Genomic DNA, 17,313 nt, shown 5'->3' with positions numbered 1-17,313 from the left:
CACTGCGTCACTCTAGGAACCACCCCCGCCCCCAACAGGGGAGCCACAGGGTTCAAGGACAGCTCTGCTCTCTGCTCAAGGCTTAGCTCCCCAGCCCTGCTAACTCTGCAGCCCTGCCCCTCTCTGTCCTTCAGCTTCGGTGTCTGAGGACAGGAAGAGCCTACTTTTGGAAGCTGGCTTTCCTCACAGTTCCCCTACAGAATGGCTTCCTGTTGCTCTGTAGCACCTGCTTTGGCAGCAGACTTGCCACCATCAGGTAACGGCACGTTCCTGGGTGCTCCTGAGGAGCCTCACCCAGCACTGTCATCGCTGTCCAGGAGGGGCTGGGCACGGAGAGGGCAGCAGTGATAGTTGGCCAGTGAGCGGATGGGTGAAAACAGTGGCATCTGCTTTATTTGTTCTCAGACAGTAGCACACACTTTCCTAATCACGTAGCAGCTGCAAGCGCAGAGTGGCCAGCAGAGCACTGTGGCCATGGCCTGGGGTCTGTGGTCCAGTCGTCGGTCCCCCTTCAGGGCTCCAGCTCACTGGCAGGGCAGGAATGACAGCTGCTCCTTACCCCTGCAAAGACAACAGTCAGAGTTTAGTCATGGCTCTCTGGGGATGACTGTGTGACTACAGATCCAGAGGCCTTTTGCTCAGGGCTCCGTGCCGGCCACCCAGGACAGGGCCACTTCCCTGGAGCAGGACCACTTGCTGGATGGCTGCTGTGCCTGGAGACAGAGTCTCTGTAATAGTGTCCAGAAGGACACAGACCCTCTCTCCCCCCACCCCCACCCCACCCGCACCACACCCCTCAAGCTGGCTCAGGAGCGGACTGACCTGAGCCTCCCACACACAGAGAAGGGCTGACTTGGCAGTGACCTCAGCAGGAGCCCTGACCTTAGGGCTTAGTGTAGGTGCACAGAAGCCTCGTCACACTTTTGCTCGGCCTTACTGGGGTGCCCCTTTGGTCTCTAACTTAACAGTCAAGAATTTCTTTCTTTCTTTTTTTTTTGGTCGGTCGTGGGGCCTGAACTCTGGGCCTGGGCGCTGTCCCTCAGCTCTTCAGCTCAAGGCTAGCACTCTACCACTTGAGCCACAACACCACTTCCGGCTTTTTTCTTTTTGCTTATGTGGTGCTGAGGAATTGAACCCAGGGCCTCATGCATGCAAGGCAAGCGCTCTACCACTGAGCCACCTTCCCAGCCCCTGGGAGAGCGAGTACACGGCTGTTTAATCGGGCTCACAGTCCTTAGCCGCACGTGGCATCAGGCTCCCCACCTGGAGGTGTCCCATAGGTGTCTGCGCCATCCCAGGGGCTCAGGCCTGCTGCTTGAGGCTCCCCACCAGGTGGGCCCTTTTTTCTGACACCTGGGTCCCTTTGGGGGACCCTAGCTGCCAGGAGCCTTATGAGGCAAAGGCTAGAGGGGATGGCGAGGTTTTCTCTAACTCCTGTCCTATCTGAGGCCACATGTGTGTTCTTGAGTGCTGGGAGCCTGGACACACTGGTCCAGAGCACAAGAGCATGCTCCAAACAGGCTGGGAGGGCCAGGCTAGCTTTTGCTATGGCCAATTGCTCATCTCCAATTCACTCTCTAGTAGTGCTAGGGGTGGGGGCTGGGTCTGGCTGTGTCCCAGAGCCTCTCTAGGCACGCTGGAGTGACAGAGACATGCTGGAACATACTGCCATCCATTTGTCTGCCTTCATCATCGTATTTCTGCCTTGGTGAGATATGTCGGTAGAAACATACACCGCTGGAAGGCAGGGCTGACCGCACCCTCCATGGTATTCGTGGGAGCAGCCAAGCAGAGAGGTCACGCAGAGGTAGTGGGGGAGCTCATCCCTTGGCAAGCACAGAGCCCAATTCTGACTCCAGAGGAGAGGCAGGTGGCTGGTTCGATGCCCCGGGGGGGGGGGGGGGGGGGAGGAGGCAGGCTGGCCTTACCTTGTGGGCAGAGCTGACACAGTGCTGGTATGCCTTGACCAGGTCTGAGCAGAGCAGCACCTCGTGCAGGTGGTCTCGATAGCAGCGGAGGATCTGGTACTGGAGCCCTGAGCACACGGGCTCCACTCGGCGGGGCCTGGGAGGGAAATGACACCATTTACAAACACCCATGGGCCAGACACGAGGCTAGAAGCCACTGGTAGCCATCTAATCCACTATAGGGCTGAGGGTGGCAAAAACATCACACCCTGGGGGTGGAGGCTCTGGGCTCCATGCTGGGCCACCTCTCAGCCTGGAGCCAAGAGCGGCTCGGGTGCAGGAAAGGGCTGGGGGGCAGTGACCTCAGCTGGAGGCCCTGACCTCTAGCTGACCCTCCCAGCCCAGCCTCGCTAGGCCTCCTCCCAAGGACTTCTCTGTGCCAGGGTTCACCTGGGACTATAACCAGATACACACTATTCCCTCATGCAAAATCTTTCCTATGATTTTAAAATAAATACGCGTGAAGTCAGGAAACCTAGAGAACTAAGAATGTCCAAAAATGAAACGAAGCGTTTCAAATTTCTTACAGATAGCCATGGTAACATCTTAAGATGCTTTACTATTTCTTCTTCCTTCCTTCATTGGAGTAGTTGTAGCGCCCACAACAAATGAATATACTCACTTTTCAAAATTGTGAAGAACGTGCCCACGCGCGTGCACGCGCACACACACGCGCGCGAGAATACTGGAGCGGGAGTCTCCCTGCCTCAGCCTCACGCAGGCCGCCATCCACTTCTGGCTCCTCTTCCCACCCCTGCAGCCTTCCCCTCTGGCTTCTCATGGCCCGGCACGCTCACACCCGACTCCCACACTCACCACGTGTCCACCTAGCGGCTCACACTACAGCGGGGACACACCCACGCACGCTCCCCCCAGTGGCCCTAGGCTGGGAGGCGGCTGTATGCCACCACTCACCGCCCCTCCTGCACACTCCTGCTCAGGCCACAGGGCAGGCAGTGTGAGCACAGCCATGTGTATTTACATGGGCTTGGCCACACCAGCTCTACCCAGCTGCTGAGTGTGGACCAGGTGTGCCCAGGGGGTGCTGTCACGGCGCTGTGGCCCCGCAGTAACCCTGGCCAGTGTCCCACAGTTCGGTACACTCATGGCAAGGGCGGGGGGGGGGGGGGGGAGGGAGGGAGGCGGGGCCTTTCCTCAGCTTTCTTAGCGAAAGGCAGGCCCAGCACTATGCACACACCGCTCTCAGATGCAGACAGGGCCTGCAGGCCTGCAGCTCTCCTGCCAGGTCTCTACTGACAGCAGCCACTGGAGAAGAGCAGCACCACTACTGTTTACGATAACCTAATCAAACCAGACTCCTCTACAAAGAACAGAGAGCAGCAGAACCCTCCAAGGCTAACGAGTCAGGTGGCATTTCACCAGCTCGCTCTAGCAGTCTGGAGACGGGGTACTCTGGGCATTGCAGTCCAGCCCCACAACACTGCCCGTGGTCCTGCTTGCTTTCCTGTACCAACCCTGAACACGGTCTTCCTGCTCAGACCCAATCACAACAGAGTGGGACTGAGCAGGGAGAGGCAGGCTCTCTAGGGCCCCATTCTAGCATTCCTGAGGGGAGGGCTGACACACCACGTAGGTAAGAGGGCGGAGCAGAGCACACCTATCCCCAGCAGCCAGGTGGGGCTGGGGAGGTCACCCTGGCATGAATTTTGCTGCCCACCTGGCCCCCTGGCATGACCCTCTCCAGCCCATACTGGATCTTGCTGCATAGACCCAGTCTTGAAGAGCCGTGCTCTGACAGAGGAAGTTTGTGTGTGTCTACATCCACTTCCCAACCCATCAGGGAGCACGGGACCCCATGGCCCATGGGCCTCCCCCACGGGCTTCCACCTAGGGCCAGGCCCACCGTCAGGAAGCCACCTATCACTCCCCCATGTGCCTGTAGAATGGTTGTGGTTTTGGACTTTATCATCGTTGGCACAATGGGTGTTAGCATGGTCCTTTAAAACGGTGTGTCCTTGGAGGAAGTGTTGTTACTGGCACATGTCTTCTCTGCGCACAGCTCTGAGCATCTCCGCCCTCCCCCCCCCCCCCATGTCCCTGTGCGCTTGCCTGCCCTCTGCACTGCTGCTCAGCCCACTGATCTCATCCCTGCTTTCTTACATGCTGCCCCTCTAGAGTCCGTGTCCCTAAAGACACAGCATCTATGTTGAAGCAGTGCCCTCTTCTCCCTCCAACGTATGACTTAGGACCCTTGTCCCCCACCATCATGTGATGCAAGGTTGAGCAGACACTTAGGGGAAGCGCCAGGCTCAAATGCAGGTAATGCTGTTCTGCTCTGGGACTAGGAGTGAGGCTAACCAACCAGGGAGGAAAAATGTTCTCTGTTAGGGTCCAGTGGAGGTGTCCAGGCCCAGTCTGAGTCATCTTAGAGCCAGAACTCTGATTCTGAGCCTCGTCCTCTACAGAGGGACCACTGAGACATGACACCTATTCTTCAGGATTACAGAAGAACAGAGGCTAGCATGATTCCTTGTCCCTTTCCCCATGAGCTTCACTCGCTCCTCCCGCACCGGTCTTCGGGTGTCCGGTGAGGGGCCCTGGGCATGTCAAGGGGAAACCTCAGAGAGCCCCCATGGGCTCCCAGCTCAGGAGAAACTGGGCCATGGTGAAATCTATCCCTTTCACACCAATAGCACCTCTGGGACCACAGAGGCCTCTTCTCCGGGATGCAGCGGGACAGTATGAGCACACAGAATGGTGGGCAAATGTCAACAGGAAGAAATTCTACCCATTTGTTCACAAAAAGCTCCAAATGGGACAAGATAGGCAGACCTCGACTCCTGAAGTGAATACATTCTCTGCAGCAGGCAGGGCTAAGGCTGGGGTGAAGCTGTTCGTGAAAGGAGGTACAATGCACTCTAACCAGGCCAGCCCCCTCAGGTCTGGGTTGGGGCCACCTTATTTTACAATGCATGCCAACAACTCCTGTTTGCAACAGGAGTTCTTTGAGTGGTGGCTCTTCAAGTGCTCAGACTCAGGTGTTCACAGCATGCCACGAATTTTCCAGGGACAGAGTAACTCCTGGACCTCTAGCTTAGTGCCTTGTGTACATCTGGTGACACCGGGGAGCTCCCACCACCCTAGGCAGTGCGTAGGTGCCCTGTCTCGCCCCAAGGCAAGGGCAAGCTCTCATCTCTCACCTTTGTACAGAAGGATGGTGACACACCTGCCCCAAAGCTGTGACCTGAAAAGTGTGTGAGTGTTGAGAAGTGCAGCTCTTGTTAGCAACTGAGCTGCAGGTGTTGGGAACAAAGGCCGTCAGGGCAGCGGTGGGAGGGGCGGTGGTGCCTGCGGGAAGGGGGGTGGGTGTCTGGCAGCACTGGGGAGGTGCAGCCCTACATGTAGCCTACAGCGTAGGACACTGCCACACTGTTCTTCCCACCCAGGCTCTCAGAGCACTCAAGACCCGCTCAGACCTGGCTGGGAGTAAGGCTTGGGCCACGTGACCCAGGTGGGGCCATCCTGGAAAGGTACAGGGCGGAAACCATAATCCTGCAGGGAGGTCATGAAACTGGGCTCCCGGCAGCCACAGTGCATAACCCGGAAGGAGACAGACCCCACTCCCCGCGGTTCTACTCCCAGCTCTCCTGTGGCACAGGCTTGCATGCTCTGCTCTGGCTTATGTCACAACCACAGCTGCTATGAGCAGGGCACGGCTCGGGGAGAGGCGTCCATGTGCAGGAGCCATGGATTCTCTACAGAGCCCACATCCTTCCTGGACTCAGAACATGACCTTATTTGGAAGTAGGGTCATTAGAGGTGAGACTGGTGAAGATGAGGTCACAGTAAGGTAGCATGGGCTCCTAGTACAATGGAAAACTAATTTCTCTCCTTGTATAAAGTAAAGGAAGGATGAGGACAGTTGCACAGGGAGACAGAGGTGGGGACAGTGTCGTGCTGTAAGCAGCCAAGGGATGCCGGATCTCTCCGAGGGTCCCGCCCTGCTGCCACCCCTTGGCCTCTGGACTTCTGTCATCTGGAGGCACCAACTGGTAGTGCCATGTTACAGCGCCCCATATAGAAGGTGCCCTGGCCTGCCCTCCAGAGGCCACACTGGCAGGGCTGTGGACAGCAGCTATGGGAGCCAGCACATTCAGGACCACACTCGGAGGTCTGGTGCTGGGTGCCCAGGGCCCTTGCACCAGTAGTACTGCAGTGAGCTCTGTCACGAAGGTCCGTGCCACATTCTGCTCCGACCTGGTGAGGCACCATCTGCATTCAGATGTGCACCAAGTGCCCCAGCCCCCTGCTCAGGGGAGAAGCTGTGACTCCTGAGTAGGTCTGCACAGTACCTTCCTTGACTCTGCAGGAAGCTTTGCCTGCCGGAAGACGTCGGGGTGAGGACCAGGCTATAAGAAGGGAGAAAATACACTTCTATCCTAGTAAGCAGTGGAAATTCAGGTTCTCTGGGATGGATGGCAGGTCTGTGGTCCTGCCACAGACCACCATGCTCTCTGAATATCCATGACAACCTTGTGAGCTAGGCATCACCACCCCACTCTCACGTGCTTTAACAAAGGTCACATAGTAAGGTGGATTCAGGAGAAACGCCTGGTGTGTTTGGTTCCACGGCCCTTGTCCCTACAGTGTCCCCCCCCCCCCCCCCAGCTCCTCTACCTTTAGAGAAAAGATAGAGAAAAAGTAGAGCATGCAAGGCTGCACCACAAGAGAGCTGAGCTTAATGTGGGTCTCTCACTTTGGAAGACAAGCAAGCAGCAAAACAGGCAGACCATGCAGTTTGAGGCCCCTCCATGGAGCCTGCTAGAAGCTGCTGCCTCCAAGTGAGGAGAGGGGAGGGAGGGCTCCCAGGCAGGAGCCTAGGGAGAAACAGGAGAGAGGAAGATGCCTGATTTGTGGATGCATGAAGCAAACAAAGGACAGACGTGGAAAGGAAAGTGAGGAATCAGTGGCCTGGGTCACAGCAGGAATGGCACCTTCCAGCATTGCCACAGTTACACCAGTCTCTTGGTGGGCAGGGAGAGGGTTCCCTAGCAGAGCTGGGTACCTTCCTGCCTCCAGTCAACTCACCCTGAGGCACACCCCACCCCCGCTCACCTTGTGCCCCAAACCTTTGGTGCATCTTCACTTTAATAAATGGAATCTCATCAACGTATCCTTCTTCCGCTATCACTACTGACATCAATCTGATAATATTGGCCTGGCATGGAATTGGGCTACTATGTGTCCTCCTGATATTTAATTTCAGAGAAACATCGGCAGGGGGAGATGCTGCAGAGCAAGCTTTTTATTACAGGCAGCAGTAAGGAGATTCCAAGTGAATTAGACATTCATCTTTGTCAGGGCCAATCTAGCTGTTCAGAAGAGGTTTTTGCTTTAACCTGTGGCCAGGGCGAAGGCTCTGATGAGACTACTGGTGACTAAGGACTTGGTTAACTGGCTGCTATCGACAATGTGTCGTTTCAGCGTGGGAGAGTGGAACCCAGAGATCTTGCCATTGATCAACATGCCACTTGGGATCACTGCCAGCCACTCAGACAGGGCTCCCTGCTGCTCTACCCTCAGGCAGGAGAAGACATATTGGAAAGCTCCAGCCTGGCCAGAGGGCCCAGGGTAAGCTACTCCCAAGAGGACAGGGGACACAAATGCATCCTGGATGTCTCTCAGTGAGACAAGATGTCTGCAACAGCAGTCTCTGCAGCCCTCCCTTGTTCTAGTCTTATTATCCTCCAATCTCCTGCCCTCTGTCCATGCACATGCATGCACATGTGCGCATACACACACATGCAGCCCTCCCTTGTTCTAGTCTTATTATCCCCCAACCTCCTGCCCTCTGTCCACACACACACACACACACACACACACACACACACACACACACACACACACTACACACACACACGCAGCCCTCCCTTGTTCTAGTCTTATTATCCCCCAATCTCCTGCCCTCTGTCCACGCGTGTGCATGCACGTGTGTGTGTACACACACACACACACACACACACACACTCTCTGGGAAAGGGCTTTTTCTTTCCCATCTGTGCGCACACTCCCCGGGACTCCCCCATTCTCTAGCTGTGTGGACTCTGGTCCTCATGCTTTTGGGTGTCGGGGAGGAGGAAGTAAACAGCAGCAGCAGCATGATCCAGCATTTGGAATTCGCTATCCTGAGCCCTCTGTGGGTGAAGAACCTTGTGGTGCTGCTTCTGCCATGGAGAAACTCATCCCTGTCATCCTTGTGGCGATAAGATCTGAGGCTATCTGGCTGCTGGAGGGTCTCAGGTGCAGTCTTGTGTCCTTAAGAAAGCAGGAGGCTGTCCTGCAGGACACTGACTGGATCTCTGGCACTCTCATGTGCCCCCCATCCCCACACGAGCTCTTGCCATCTCTCCCTTTCGATCTAGTCCACAAACCCAGCTCCTGGTTGACACTAACCAGAGAGGAGGCCACACAAGCACTCCTGGAGGATGAGGGCTACCTTCAGCTCTGCCTCAGTACCTGCATCCTAACAAGAAGTCCCGCCAGCTCGGCCCAATTCAACCTCACAGTGACGCTTCTCAGAGCGGCTGGGTCCTGCTTGGCCGCCTGCTACCTGGCCTCCTGCTACCTGGCCTCCTGCCACAACCTTCTCCAGGAAGAAACTCCACATTGTAGGCCCATGTACAAACTCACAGCAGAGAGCACCTGCTGAGGGCCCAGGAGGGCAGACAAGGAGAAGACCAAGCCTCAGGATGGCCTGAGGGTTCGGCCTGTGCCCGTGAGGCCAGAGGCAGGGCCTGGCTTCTCAGTGCGGCCTCCAGCTCCTGCCATACTGCAGTCTTGAGACTAGCCTATCTGGGCAGCTACTTCCTGGACATACTGCAGCACTCCTGACTGCTGAGCGATGAGGACGTATCTGCCATGGGGGGACATTTCTCTCAACAAGGATGCTCAGACCTGGCCGACCTGGCTTGTTAGGAGCCTGGGGGCTGCCTGAGGGACAGGTTTCTGGGCTGGACATGGCACTGGAGGGGTGGGCTCACCTTCCCAGCAAGAGTAGCTTGTGGTAGCTACTGTGCAGAGGCACTGGGACAACAATGCAGGGCGGCCCCTATGTCCTCAGTGCAGACCATACTGTGCAGCCAGCCAGGGCTGTAAGGAGATGCTTCTGCTTCCGAGACTGGTTGGTAAGAGTTCTTGGGAGGGGCAGGCGGACACAGCCACTGAAAGAGGTGGTGTGAACACCCAGTTCACAGCACCCTGGACAGGGACAGTCTGCTGGCTGGGTGTCCTACTCAAGTCTTAGCTGCCTTGTCAAAATGAAGACACACCTCCCCTAGCCCCCTCCCCCAGTGTGATGGAAGGAACGACAAGGGCCACTCTAACTGGTAACAGGCAGCGGTCACAGGGCCATCTCCAATTCTGAGCCAAGCCACTGCTAGCTAGTGGGAGTCCTGAGAGAATTGGGGGAGTGGGAGGAGGAGACCCCTACTGTGTAGGGGTATGGTCCTAGAGTACAACTTCCTGAAGACAGACCCCCAGCAGTCCTTAGGGTCTGAAAGCCACCTGTCTGGCTAGTGAATGTGACCGTGTGAGAGCATCTCAGAGTTGTGGGCACTCTGGCAGCCTCCTCCCATGGCTTTGAGAACCATTGGCTTTGGTCACCGGAGGCTCAGTTAGGCCTTCCGGGTCCCAGGGCTCCCTGCCCTCCCATCCGGCACCTATGCTCAAAGGTCTGAGCTTTGAGTCTTGCAGTAAACCTTTATGCTCAGAATCCATGGAGTGGCACCCAACTCCACTCCAAGTGCCGCAAACCCCTTCCCCAAGCCCGCGTGGCCCTCCTCACCCAGCAGCTCTCCGGGCTATTCTCTTTCCTGGGGTGATCTGCATCCAAGTTCAGACCCTTGTGTGATTTTTGCCACTCACCCACCCAGACACTCACCTGTGAATGGTTCCAGGGAGCAGAAGCCATGTGGGGTAGTGGGGTGTCAGCGGTAAGCAAAAACCAGGCCCTGTCCCTGCCTTCAGAGAGACTTTCAAAAGGAGTAGAAAGATGTAACTCAAGCAGCTACACAGTCTGGGAACTAAGATGGCGCACTGGAGGAAAGCATTTACCTCGGACAGCACGGGGCCCTGGGCCGCCCAGGCAAGGTGACCAATGGGGCTGCAGGCAGAGTCCTGAGACCCATAAAACCGAGGGCGAAGGGGTGTTTTCTTTGGCTCTTAAATCGCTCAGTAACCTCTTCTCTATTCTCACTGCACAAATTCAGGCCCTCACATTTCTCCCAAGACTCTACCCTGCTTTCCTATTCCCTCTGGTCCACCCACCACTCTGCTAACCAGCATGACTGAAAAATAATTGGACTGCAAGTCAGTCCTCAGTTTAGAAGTCTTCAGTGGTTTGTGGAGCCTGTGAGATGGAGAGCCTTTATATGGTATTCAAAGGCCTTCACAATCTGTCTCTGCATGGGTTCCTGGCACCACCCCCACCACGTGTCTCTGCTCTCAAACAGGAGCTGCCGCCGCCTCCAGTGTGCCCTCCCTCAGGGTGCCTCCAGGTCCATGTTCAGGCTGCTCTGTCTACCTGCATGCCATGGCCAGCGGGAGCCTGGCAGACCCGTCTTCACACTCAAGCCATCCCCTCTTCTGCAGACCAGCCCCTCAGGCAGACTGAGGTGCCACTGTGCTAGGAACAGTTGTTCTGCAGATACCACAGAGGTCCTACTACGTGCCCACACAGTGCCCAGCCTCCATGCTGGCCTTGTGCTATCCATAATACACATAGCCTTCTTTCTCTGGCTTGAAACTCTTATGGTTGCTCGCTTACTCCAAGGACCTGCCAGTGTTGCATACAGAAGGTGCTAAATAAACCAGTGGCAGTGGAAAGCACAGGGGACATCTTCTAAACACGCCCCACACTGCCCCGGCCTCCCCACCCCCTTCACAGCACTGCAATCGAGCTGCACTCGCACCCACAGAGGTCCTGGCAGAGCGGCTCCTTCCTACTGCCCCTCGGGTGCCACACGCCTTCACGGTGGCCCCAGGTGAGTATGCAGACAAGCCTTCTGCTTCTGCTTTCGTCCACTCACGACACTTCTGCTCTGCAGTTCTGTGTGGCCTGCTGGCCTCTAAGGACCCTGACACTGACCACCCCATCAGGGCAGCACACACACTGCACTGGCCACATGGGATCTGGCTCCTTGTTGGACAGGTGTGCCCAGAAGGCACGACCTTGGTTTCTACAAGTCCACACGGAATACTGAACAGGAGGCAGAGTGTCCATAAATATACGGAGGCAGGCAGGGCATCAATAATTAAGTCACTGAGATACTACTTTCTTACAGCTTCTAGCAGAGAACATATCCAACAGACACACTCCATGTTCACATAGACTGACTTGGGCCCCAACACTGGCAAGCCTGGCCCTCGCTATGCATCAGACTGGCCAACCTGAGCTTTGCTGAGGTGGGCTGATTTTCTACTGTCCCATCCCTGCTGTTCCTCATCTACTAGATTCCTGTTGCTAGCCTCCCTCCTGGCCCCTCTCTCCCCAACTCTGAGTGAGTCATTCTTCCTTCCCTGTACTTCCAGAAGCCTGTCAAGGTCGGAGTCTTACATTGCTCCCCGCAGGGTCTGAGCTTTCAGGAAACCTCCACTGCAGCAGGTGTTCCCTGTTGTCTGCTACTGGGTGAGTCAGGGGAGGGAGGTAAGAACTAGACTCTGCTTGGTGCTCCTAGACAGGAGCAGTTGCTGTTGATTTATAGCTAGACATGAGTCCAAACCATGGCTGCACCTGCTGCTCCCCTGGGGCTTCCGTGCCAGTGCCCCCCAGAGCATCGGCGGGTCTTTCCCAAGTCTGACCTCCTGCAGCCTTGCTGTGAAGTGAAACAAGCCTATCTCCTGAGTACCTTACCCTCTACATTCCACAACTGCTCCTGGGCTCTCTGTCAGTCCCCTCCATGCCAGACAATAAGCCCAGGCCTCAGGGGCACTCCTAGAGTCTTCTCCAGCCTTGCTCCCACACACCTTCTCTCCTGGGCCCACCGAGGTACTTCTTCTGATCGATCTGCACGTTTTCTACCACGACTGTTCTCAAAGTTCTGTTCACTCTGTCTCTACTAGATCAGACTCCACCAGACCCCTCCAGACCCAGGGTTAGTGGTGACTCTTATTTCCTTCACACTTCCTCACTATGAAGTTCAACATCAATTCTTTCATGAATCGTGTCTTTAGTATCATACCTAAAATGTAATGGCTAAACATTTCTAATTTGTTGTTGTTGCTCGTGGGGCCTAAACTCTGGGCCTGGGCACTGTCCCTCAGCTCTTCAGCTCAAGGCTAGCACTCTACCACTTGAGCCACAGTTCCACTTCCCCCTTTTTCTGCTTATGTGGTGCTGAGGAATCGAACCCAGGTCCTCATGCATACAAGGTAAGCACTCTACCACTGAGCCACCTTCCCAGCCTATTTTCTTGTTCATCTTCTAGGAGTCTTATGATTTAATGCACTACATTTAGGTCTGTAATCCATTCTAAGTTGATTTTAGCGAATCTCACTGTTCTCTAAGTTGGAGAAATCTAAACAGGTTGGGACTGCTTACATTCCTCATCTATGGGTTCTTCCCCTCTCCCTTCCATTTGTCCTGATCACTCGCAAACCAAGATGGCAAGAACAGCCCAGGGAAGCCAGCACATTCTGCAAGAGGACTCACGGACCCTGGGCCTGTTTCCCCACCTGGCTCTAGCGGGGTACAGCACCGCCCCCCATCATGCAGGACCGCCTCCTATTCTTCACCTCAGATGCCAGGTGCTCCTTCACCAGGACAAAAGGGGCTCCCGGTGTAGAAAGCACCTGAAAACCAGCCTCCACTGTGATATGCTGACTTAGAGCCAGAACGGATCTCCCTCAGTATCATCAAGGCGTCAGACACTGGCTGCTGCAATCCAGCAGCGCCCTGACACAAACTGACCCGCAGTGAGGAGCCTCGTCCTGTGCTCACACTTGCAGCCATGCCGAGGGGAAGTGGGCGCAGTCTTCAGTTCCTAGTCACTCAAGGACCTCAGGTAGTTTTCTAAAGCAAAGGACAAAAGCTGGGTTCCTTCCTTCCTCTCTGGAAGGGATTTCCAACCACGGAAAGGGAAGACCACAAAGAACGCTCAGGTACTGGAATTGGAAGTATCAAGGTAAACGTGAGGCTTAAAAATATAGAGATAAAAATATTTTCACATATGCATGTGTTCCGTGCATGCATGTGTATCATGGCTCTATCCACTGACAGTACCTACAAGTACTGACACATCCAGACAAAAGCATACCCAGTGCCCAGACCTTGGTTTCAAGTACCATTTTCCAACAAAAGGAACAGTGCTCCTTAGAGAAATGGCTGGTTCCAGGCCTTCTGGGACTAAGAACATCTCTATGGAACTACTGTGTCAGAAGGGGAAGAAATGCTCAGGAAATAAAAACACATGTTAAAAGGATATAAAAGAACTGAGTGCTGGTGGATCATACTGTAGTCCTTGCTATTCAGAAGACTGAGATCTGAGGACTGCAGTTCAAAGCCAGCCTGGACAGGAAAGTCTTTGACACTGTTCTCCCTAATTAACCAGCCAAAAGCCAGAGGTGGAGCTGTGGCTCATGTGACGGAGCACTAGCCTTGAGCAAAAAAGCTCAGGGACAGAGCCCAGGCCCTGAGCTCACCCCTGAGCCCCTCCCACATGCATAACAGGAATTTTTGAGGGGCATCTGAAATCTAGAGTATTTGACTAGCAAAATAAATGAGAATGTGTATTCAAATTCAACGCACAAATGTGACTCCTTGAGTCCTCACTAATGTAACGAATAAACGAATGTATAACCGAGTAGGGAAGATGGTAAAATCCCTCAACTGACAGAATATCAACTCTTCAATACAGGATGTTTTTGTTTTGTTTTGTTTGTTGTTTGCTTTTTAAGAAGTAGTCATCACCATTTGGCACCCGTTATTGTGGTGGCTGACGACAGAGGCAAAGGCTATGTATAGGTTTGTAGCACACCAGGATACTGGCTAGAATATCTTCCCACAAAATACCAATCCATCTCCAAGGACATGAGGCTTTCACAGGGAAGCCAGCAGGGAGATGTCGGTGTGACCAGGCCTACCTAGGTCGACACAACTGGGGGTGGGATGGGGGCCTTCTGGGCCTCCTGCAAAGAGCATAGTATGTGTTTGGACCTTCTTGGCCGTGAGGAGATAAAAGGCGAAACCAGACTGGGTCGCCACACAGAACGAAAGCTCAGTACTTGCTTTAAAACTGTAAAAGTCAGGCCAGCCGCCAGTGGCTCATGCCTGTCATCCTAGCTGCTCAGTTGGCGGAGACCTAAGTAGACCTGGTTCATAGCCAGCCCAGGCAGGCAAGTCCATGAGACTCTTATCTCCAATTAACCACTTGAAAATGGGAAGTGGAGCTGTGGCTCAAAGTGGTAGAGGACTAGCTTTGAGCAAAAGGGCTCAGGGACAGAATCCAGACAGAGTTCAAGCCCCACAACCAACAAAACAACAACAAAATAACATTAAGAAAGTCAGGAGCAACAAGCAAGATTAAGACACAGCTCCCTATAAAAGAACTGACACATGACAGCTAAGGGTAGAACGAAGTCTTAGACATCATTTTGGGTCACAAAGGAGGGAAGGAGGCTGCTGGTGGTCTGGGACTAGTAGTCACGTTGAGTTAGTGATTTTCTAACTGACAGGCTGTGTGGTTAGTCGTGGAAGATATGTTAGGAAGGACACAGTAGACAGACACAGTTAGGGTCAGGAAAACACAATGCTTTTCTTGGGAGGAATGATTAAACAGACAGTAACAAGCAGCAGATTAGAGACCTTGTCAGGGAGCGCAGGTCTTTGTACCGTCCTTGCAACCTCACCAAGGGCTGAAAGTGTTTCACATAAGCAGAGAGCCAGTAAGAATGGCAATCTGATAGGACTGAATGTATTCAAAAGAATGCATGGATCCCAAAAAAGAGCCTACCAGATTTTCTTTTCTTTTTCCGGCTGGGAGTGAGGTTGGGGAAGTTTGACAACGTGATTCTAAATTCATCGCAAAAAACAAGTTGGAAAAAGATAGTCAAGGTAGAAAAACTTGTTCTGCCAGATTTTTAATATTTTAAACAACTGTAGCTTCATAATACGCTTTAGACATAATTAAAAACACGCAGGATTGGTCTTGCACGGAAAAGAGTCTAGAAATAGACCTAAGTGTAGAAGTAGGAATTTAGCATATGATTGGGTAGAATTTTATACCAGTGCTAATGGGACAAAGGACTTTCTCTTTGGGAAAAAACAAAAGCGTACCTGTACTTCACATCTTACTTTCACGAAAATCCCAAGGGCTTATCTGGAGCAACAACTTCACGGCATGAAATAAAATCATAGAAGTCCCAGTCCTAAAAATCTGGGTGTACAAAATTATATTACTAGGAGAGGAAAGGTCTTTGTAACATAACATAAACCATACACAGAAAAATGAGCAAAGAATGCTTGATCCCTACCTCCACATCAATTTTCATAGAGCAAAAACAAAAAAAAAACAAAATATTAACTAGAACTGACATGATAAAAAGATAAATAACAACACTATATACAAGTGCCTTTTAGAAATGAGTCACAGGAAAGACAGAACAAAGATTACATGTAAGCAATTCATAAAAGAAGAAAAAAAGGCTAATAATATAAGAGACAGTTTTTTAATTTCACTTAATACCTATAGAAATGAGATTTTTAAAAGTGAGGGTTATCTTCCTCCTTTGAGATTGGCACAGATTTTTCTTCTACAAAACACTGCTATAATCTTTTATTTTGAAACCAAGGGTTCGGTTTTGTACCTTGTACCCTTTAATAGCATCAATTCATCATAGAGGGGTTCATTTCTGGCATGTCCACATTTCCCCCTTCCCCCAGCCTTATACTTACGAAGTCTTAGGGAAACAGATGTCCAAGTGGGAACTGGCACTTTTCCTTTCTGGGGTTCAATTGTAAAATATAAGTATATACATATATATGCATATAGCTTTTTGGTGTATCTTTTGACACGACAACTTTGTCTATACGAATTTAAGCAAGTAAGTACAAAAACACAAGTAAGACTATAGCAGTTTTTTCTATTGGTAAAAAGTTGGAAAACACATGAGGATCTATCAATAAGGGATTCCTTACAAAAGTTCTTGTATAAGTATATGGAAATGTAATAAGGCAATGATAAATACAGCTGTAAACTTACTTCTACTCTAGTAGAAACCTGTCCACCCCGTGTAGATAAGGGAAGGCAGCACATGCACACCTGTGTGCCAAGTGGCACACCTTTAGGTGTGTGCTCTGCTCTGTGAACTGAGTGATACCACCACACAGGAGCAGGGAGAGATTTTAGTTTTAAAACTTTCTTTATGTGGGCTGGGAAGGTGGCTCAGTGGTAGAGCGCTTGCCTTGCATGCCTGAGGCCCTGGGTTTAATTCCCCAGCACCACATAAGCAAAAAGAAAAAAGCCAGAAGAGGCGCTGTAGCTCAAGTGGTAGAGCACTAGCCTTGAGCTGAAGAGCTGAGGGACAGCGCCCAGGCCCAGAGTTCAGGCCTCACGACCAGACACTCCCCCCCCAAAAAACCTCCAAAAACTTCCTTTATGTGTTTTCTATGATGTATATATATATAATTTTTAGTCAAAAGAAAAAAATATTTTTCATTTTGAAAAACATTGAAGATACATATGTACATTTGTGCATTTTGTATCACCTATGGTTTTAAGATGCTATTAATGGCCAATCAAATCACATGTAGACACCAAAAAGACTATGTGTTATAAAGTACTAGGCATAGTGCCTGACTGAATGTAAGATCCATTTCTCACAGTTACTCTGTACATATATGTGCCCATTTCATCTTCTGCTAATCATAGACGACAGGTAACCGCAAAATGTAGGGCAAAAGCATAATTGCAGACAATAAGTAGGAAACTCAATAAGGGGCAAGGATGTACTTGTCTCTGACATTCAGACTTGAAGTCCTACATCAATTTACTCAGATGGGGCTGGTGGAGTAAGTGTGAATTCTAGAATATTACTAAAAGATCTGTCATGTTACTTTGGCCCTCCCATCTGGTTCCATCACTACTCAGGAATGTGAGAGATAAAATTCCTGCTTTCTACCTTGTCACAAGACACAGTTTTCAACAACCAATGGCTTCATGGCAGGAAGCCATCTCAGGACATTCTTATTTCCTTCTGTCATAGTAGGCCCCCTATTTACACACACACACACACACACAGTCAGGGCATTCTTATTTCCTTCTGTCATAGTAGACCCCCTATTTCCACACACACACACACACACACACACACAGTCAGGGCATTCTTATTT

At 52.2% G+C, this 17,313-nt stretch overlaps 1 protein-coding gene across 1 annotated transcript in view; it reads right to left on the bottom strand.

Moving 5' to 3' along the window:
• Window positions 1-364: 364 nt before the first annotated feature.
• The window catches only part of Chchd6 (coiled-coil-helix-coiled-coil-helix domain containing 6), a 226,180-nt gene continuing 209,231 nt past the window's right edge, over window positions 365-17,313 (bottom strand). The window contains exons 7-8 of the mRNA XM_042679920.1: window positions 1,929-2,064; window positions 365-561 (exon numbers count right to left, since the gene is read on the bottom strand). Of these exons, the coding sequence (XP_042535854.1) occupies window positions 556-561; window positions 1,929-2,064 (142 nt within the window). The 3' untranslated portion in view covers window positions 365-555. The remainder of the gene's footprint in view (window positions 562-1,928; window positions 2,065-17,313) is intronic.

The sequence above is a fragment of the Dipodomys spectabilis genome, unplaced genomic scaffold (genome assembly GCF_019054845.1).
Source record: "Dipodomys spectabilis isolate Male_0828 unplaced genomic scaffold, ASM1905484v1 ptg000054l, whole genome shotgun sequence".
Lineage (NCBI taxonomy): Eukaryota > Metazoa > Chordata > Mammalia > Rodentia > Heteromyidae > Dipodomys > Dipodomys spectabilis.
The sequence above is the reverse complement of the archived record's forward strand: the minus strand, read 5'-3'. Positions and strand labels throughout refer to the sequence as shown.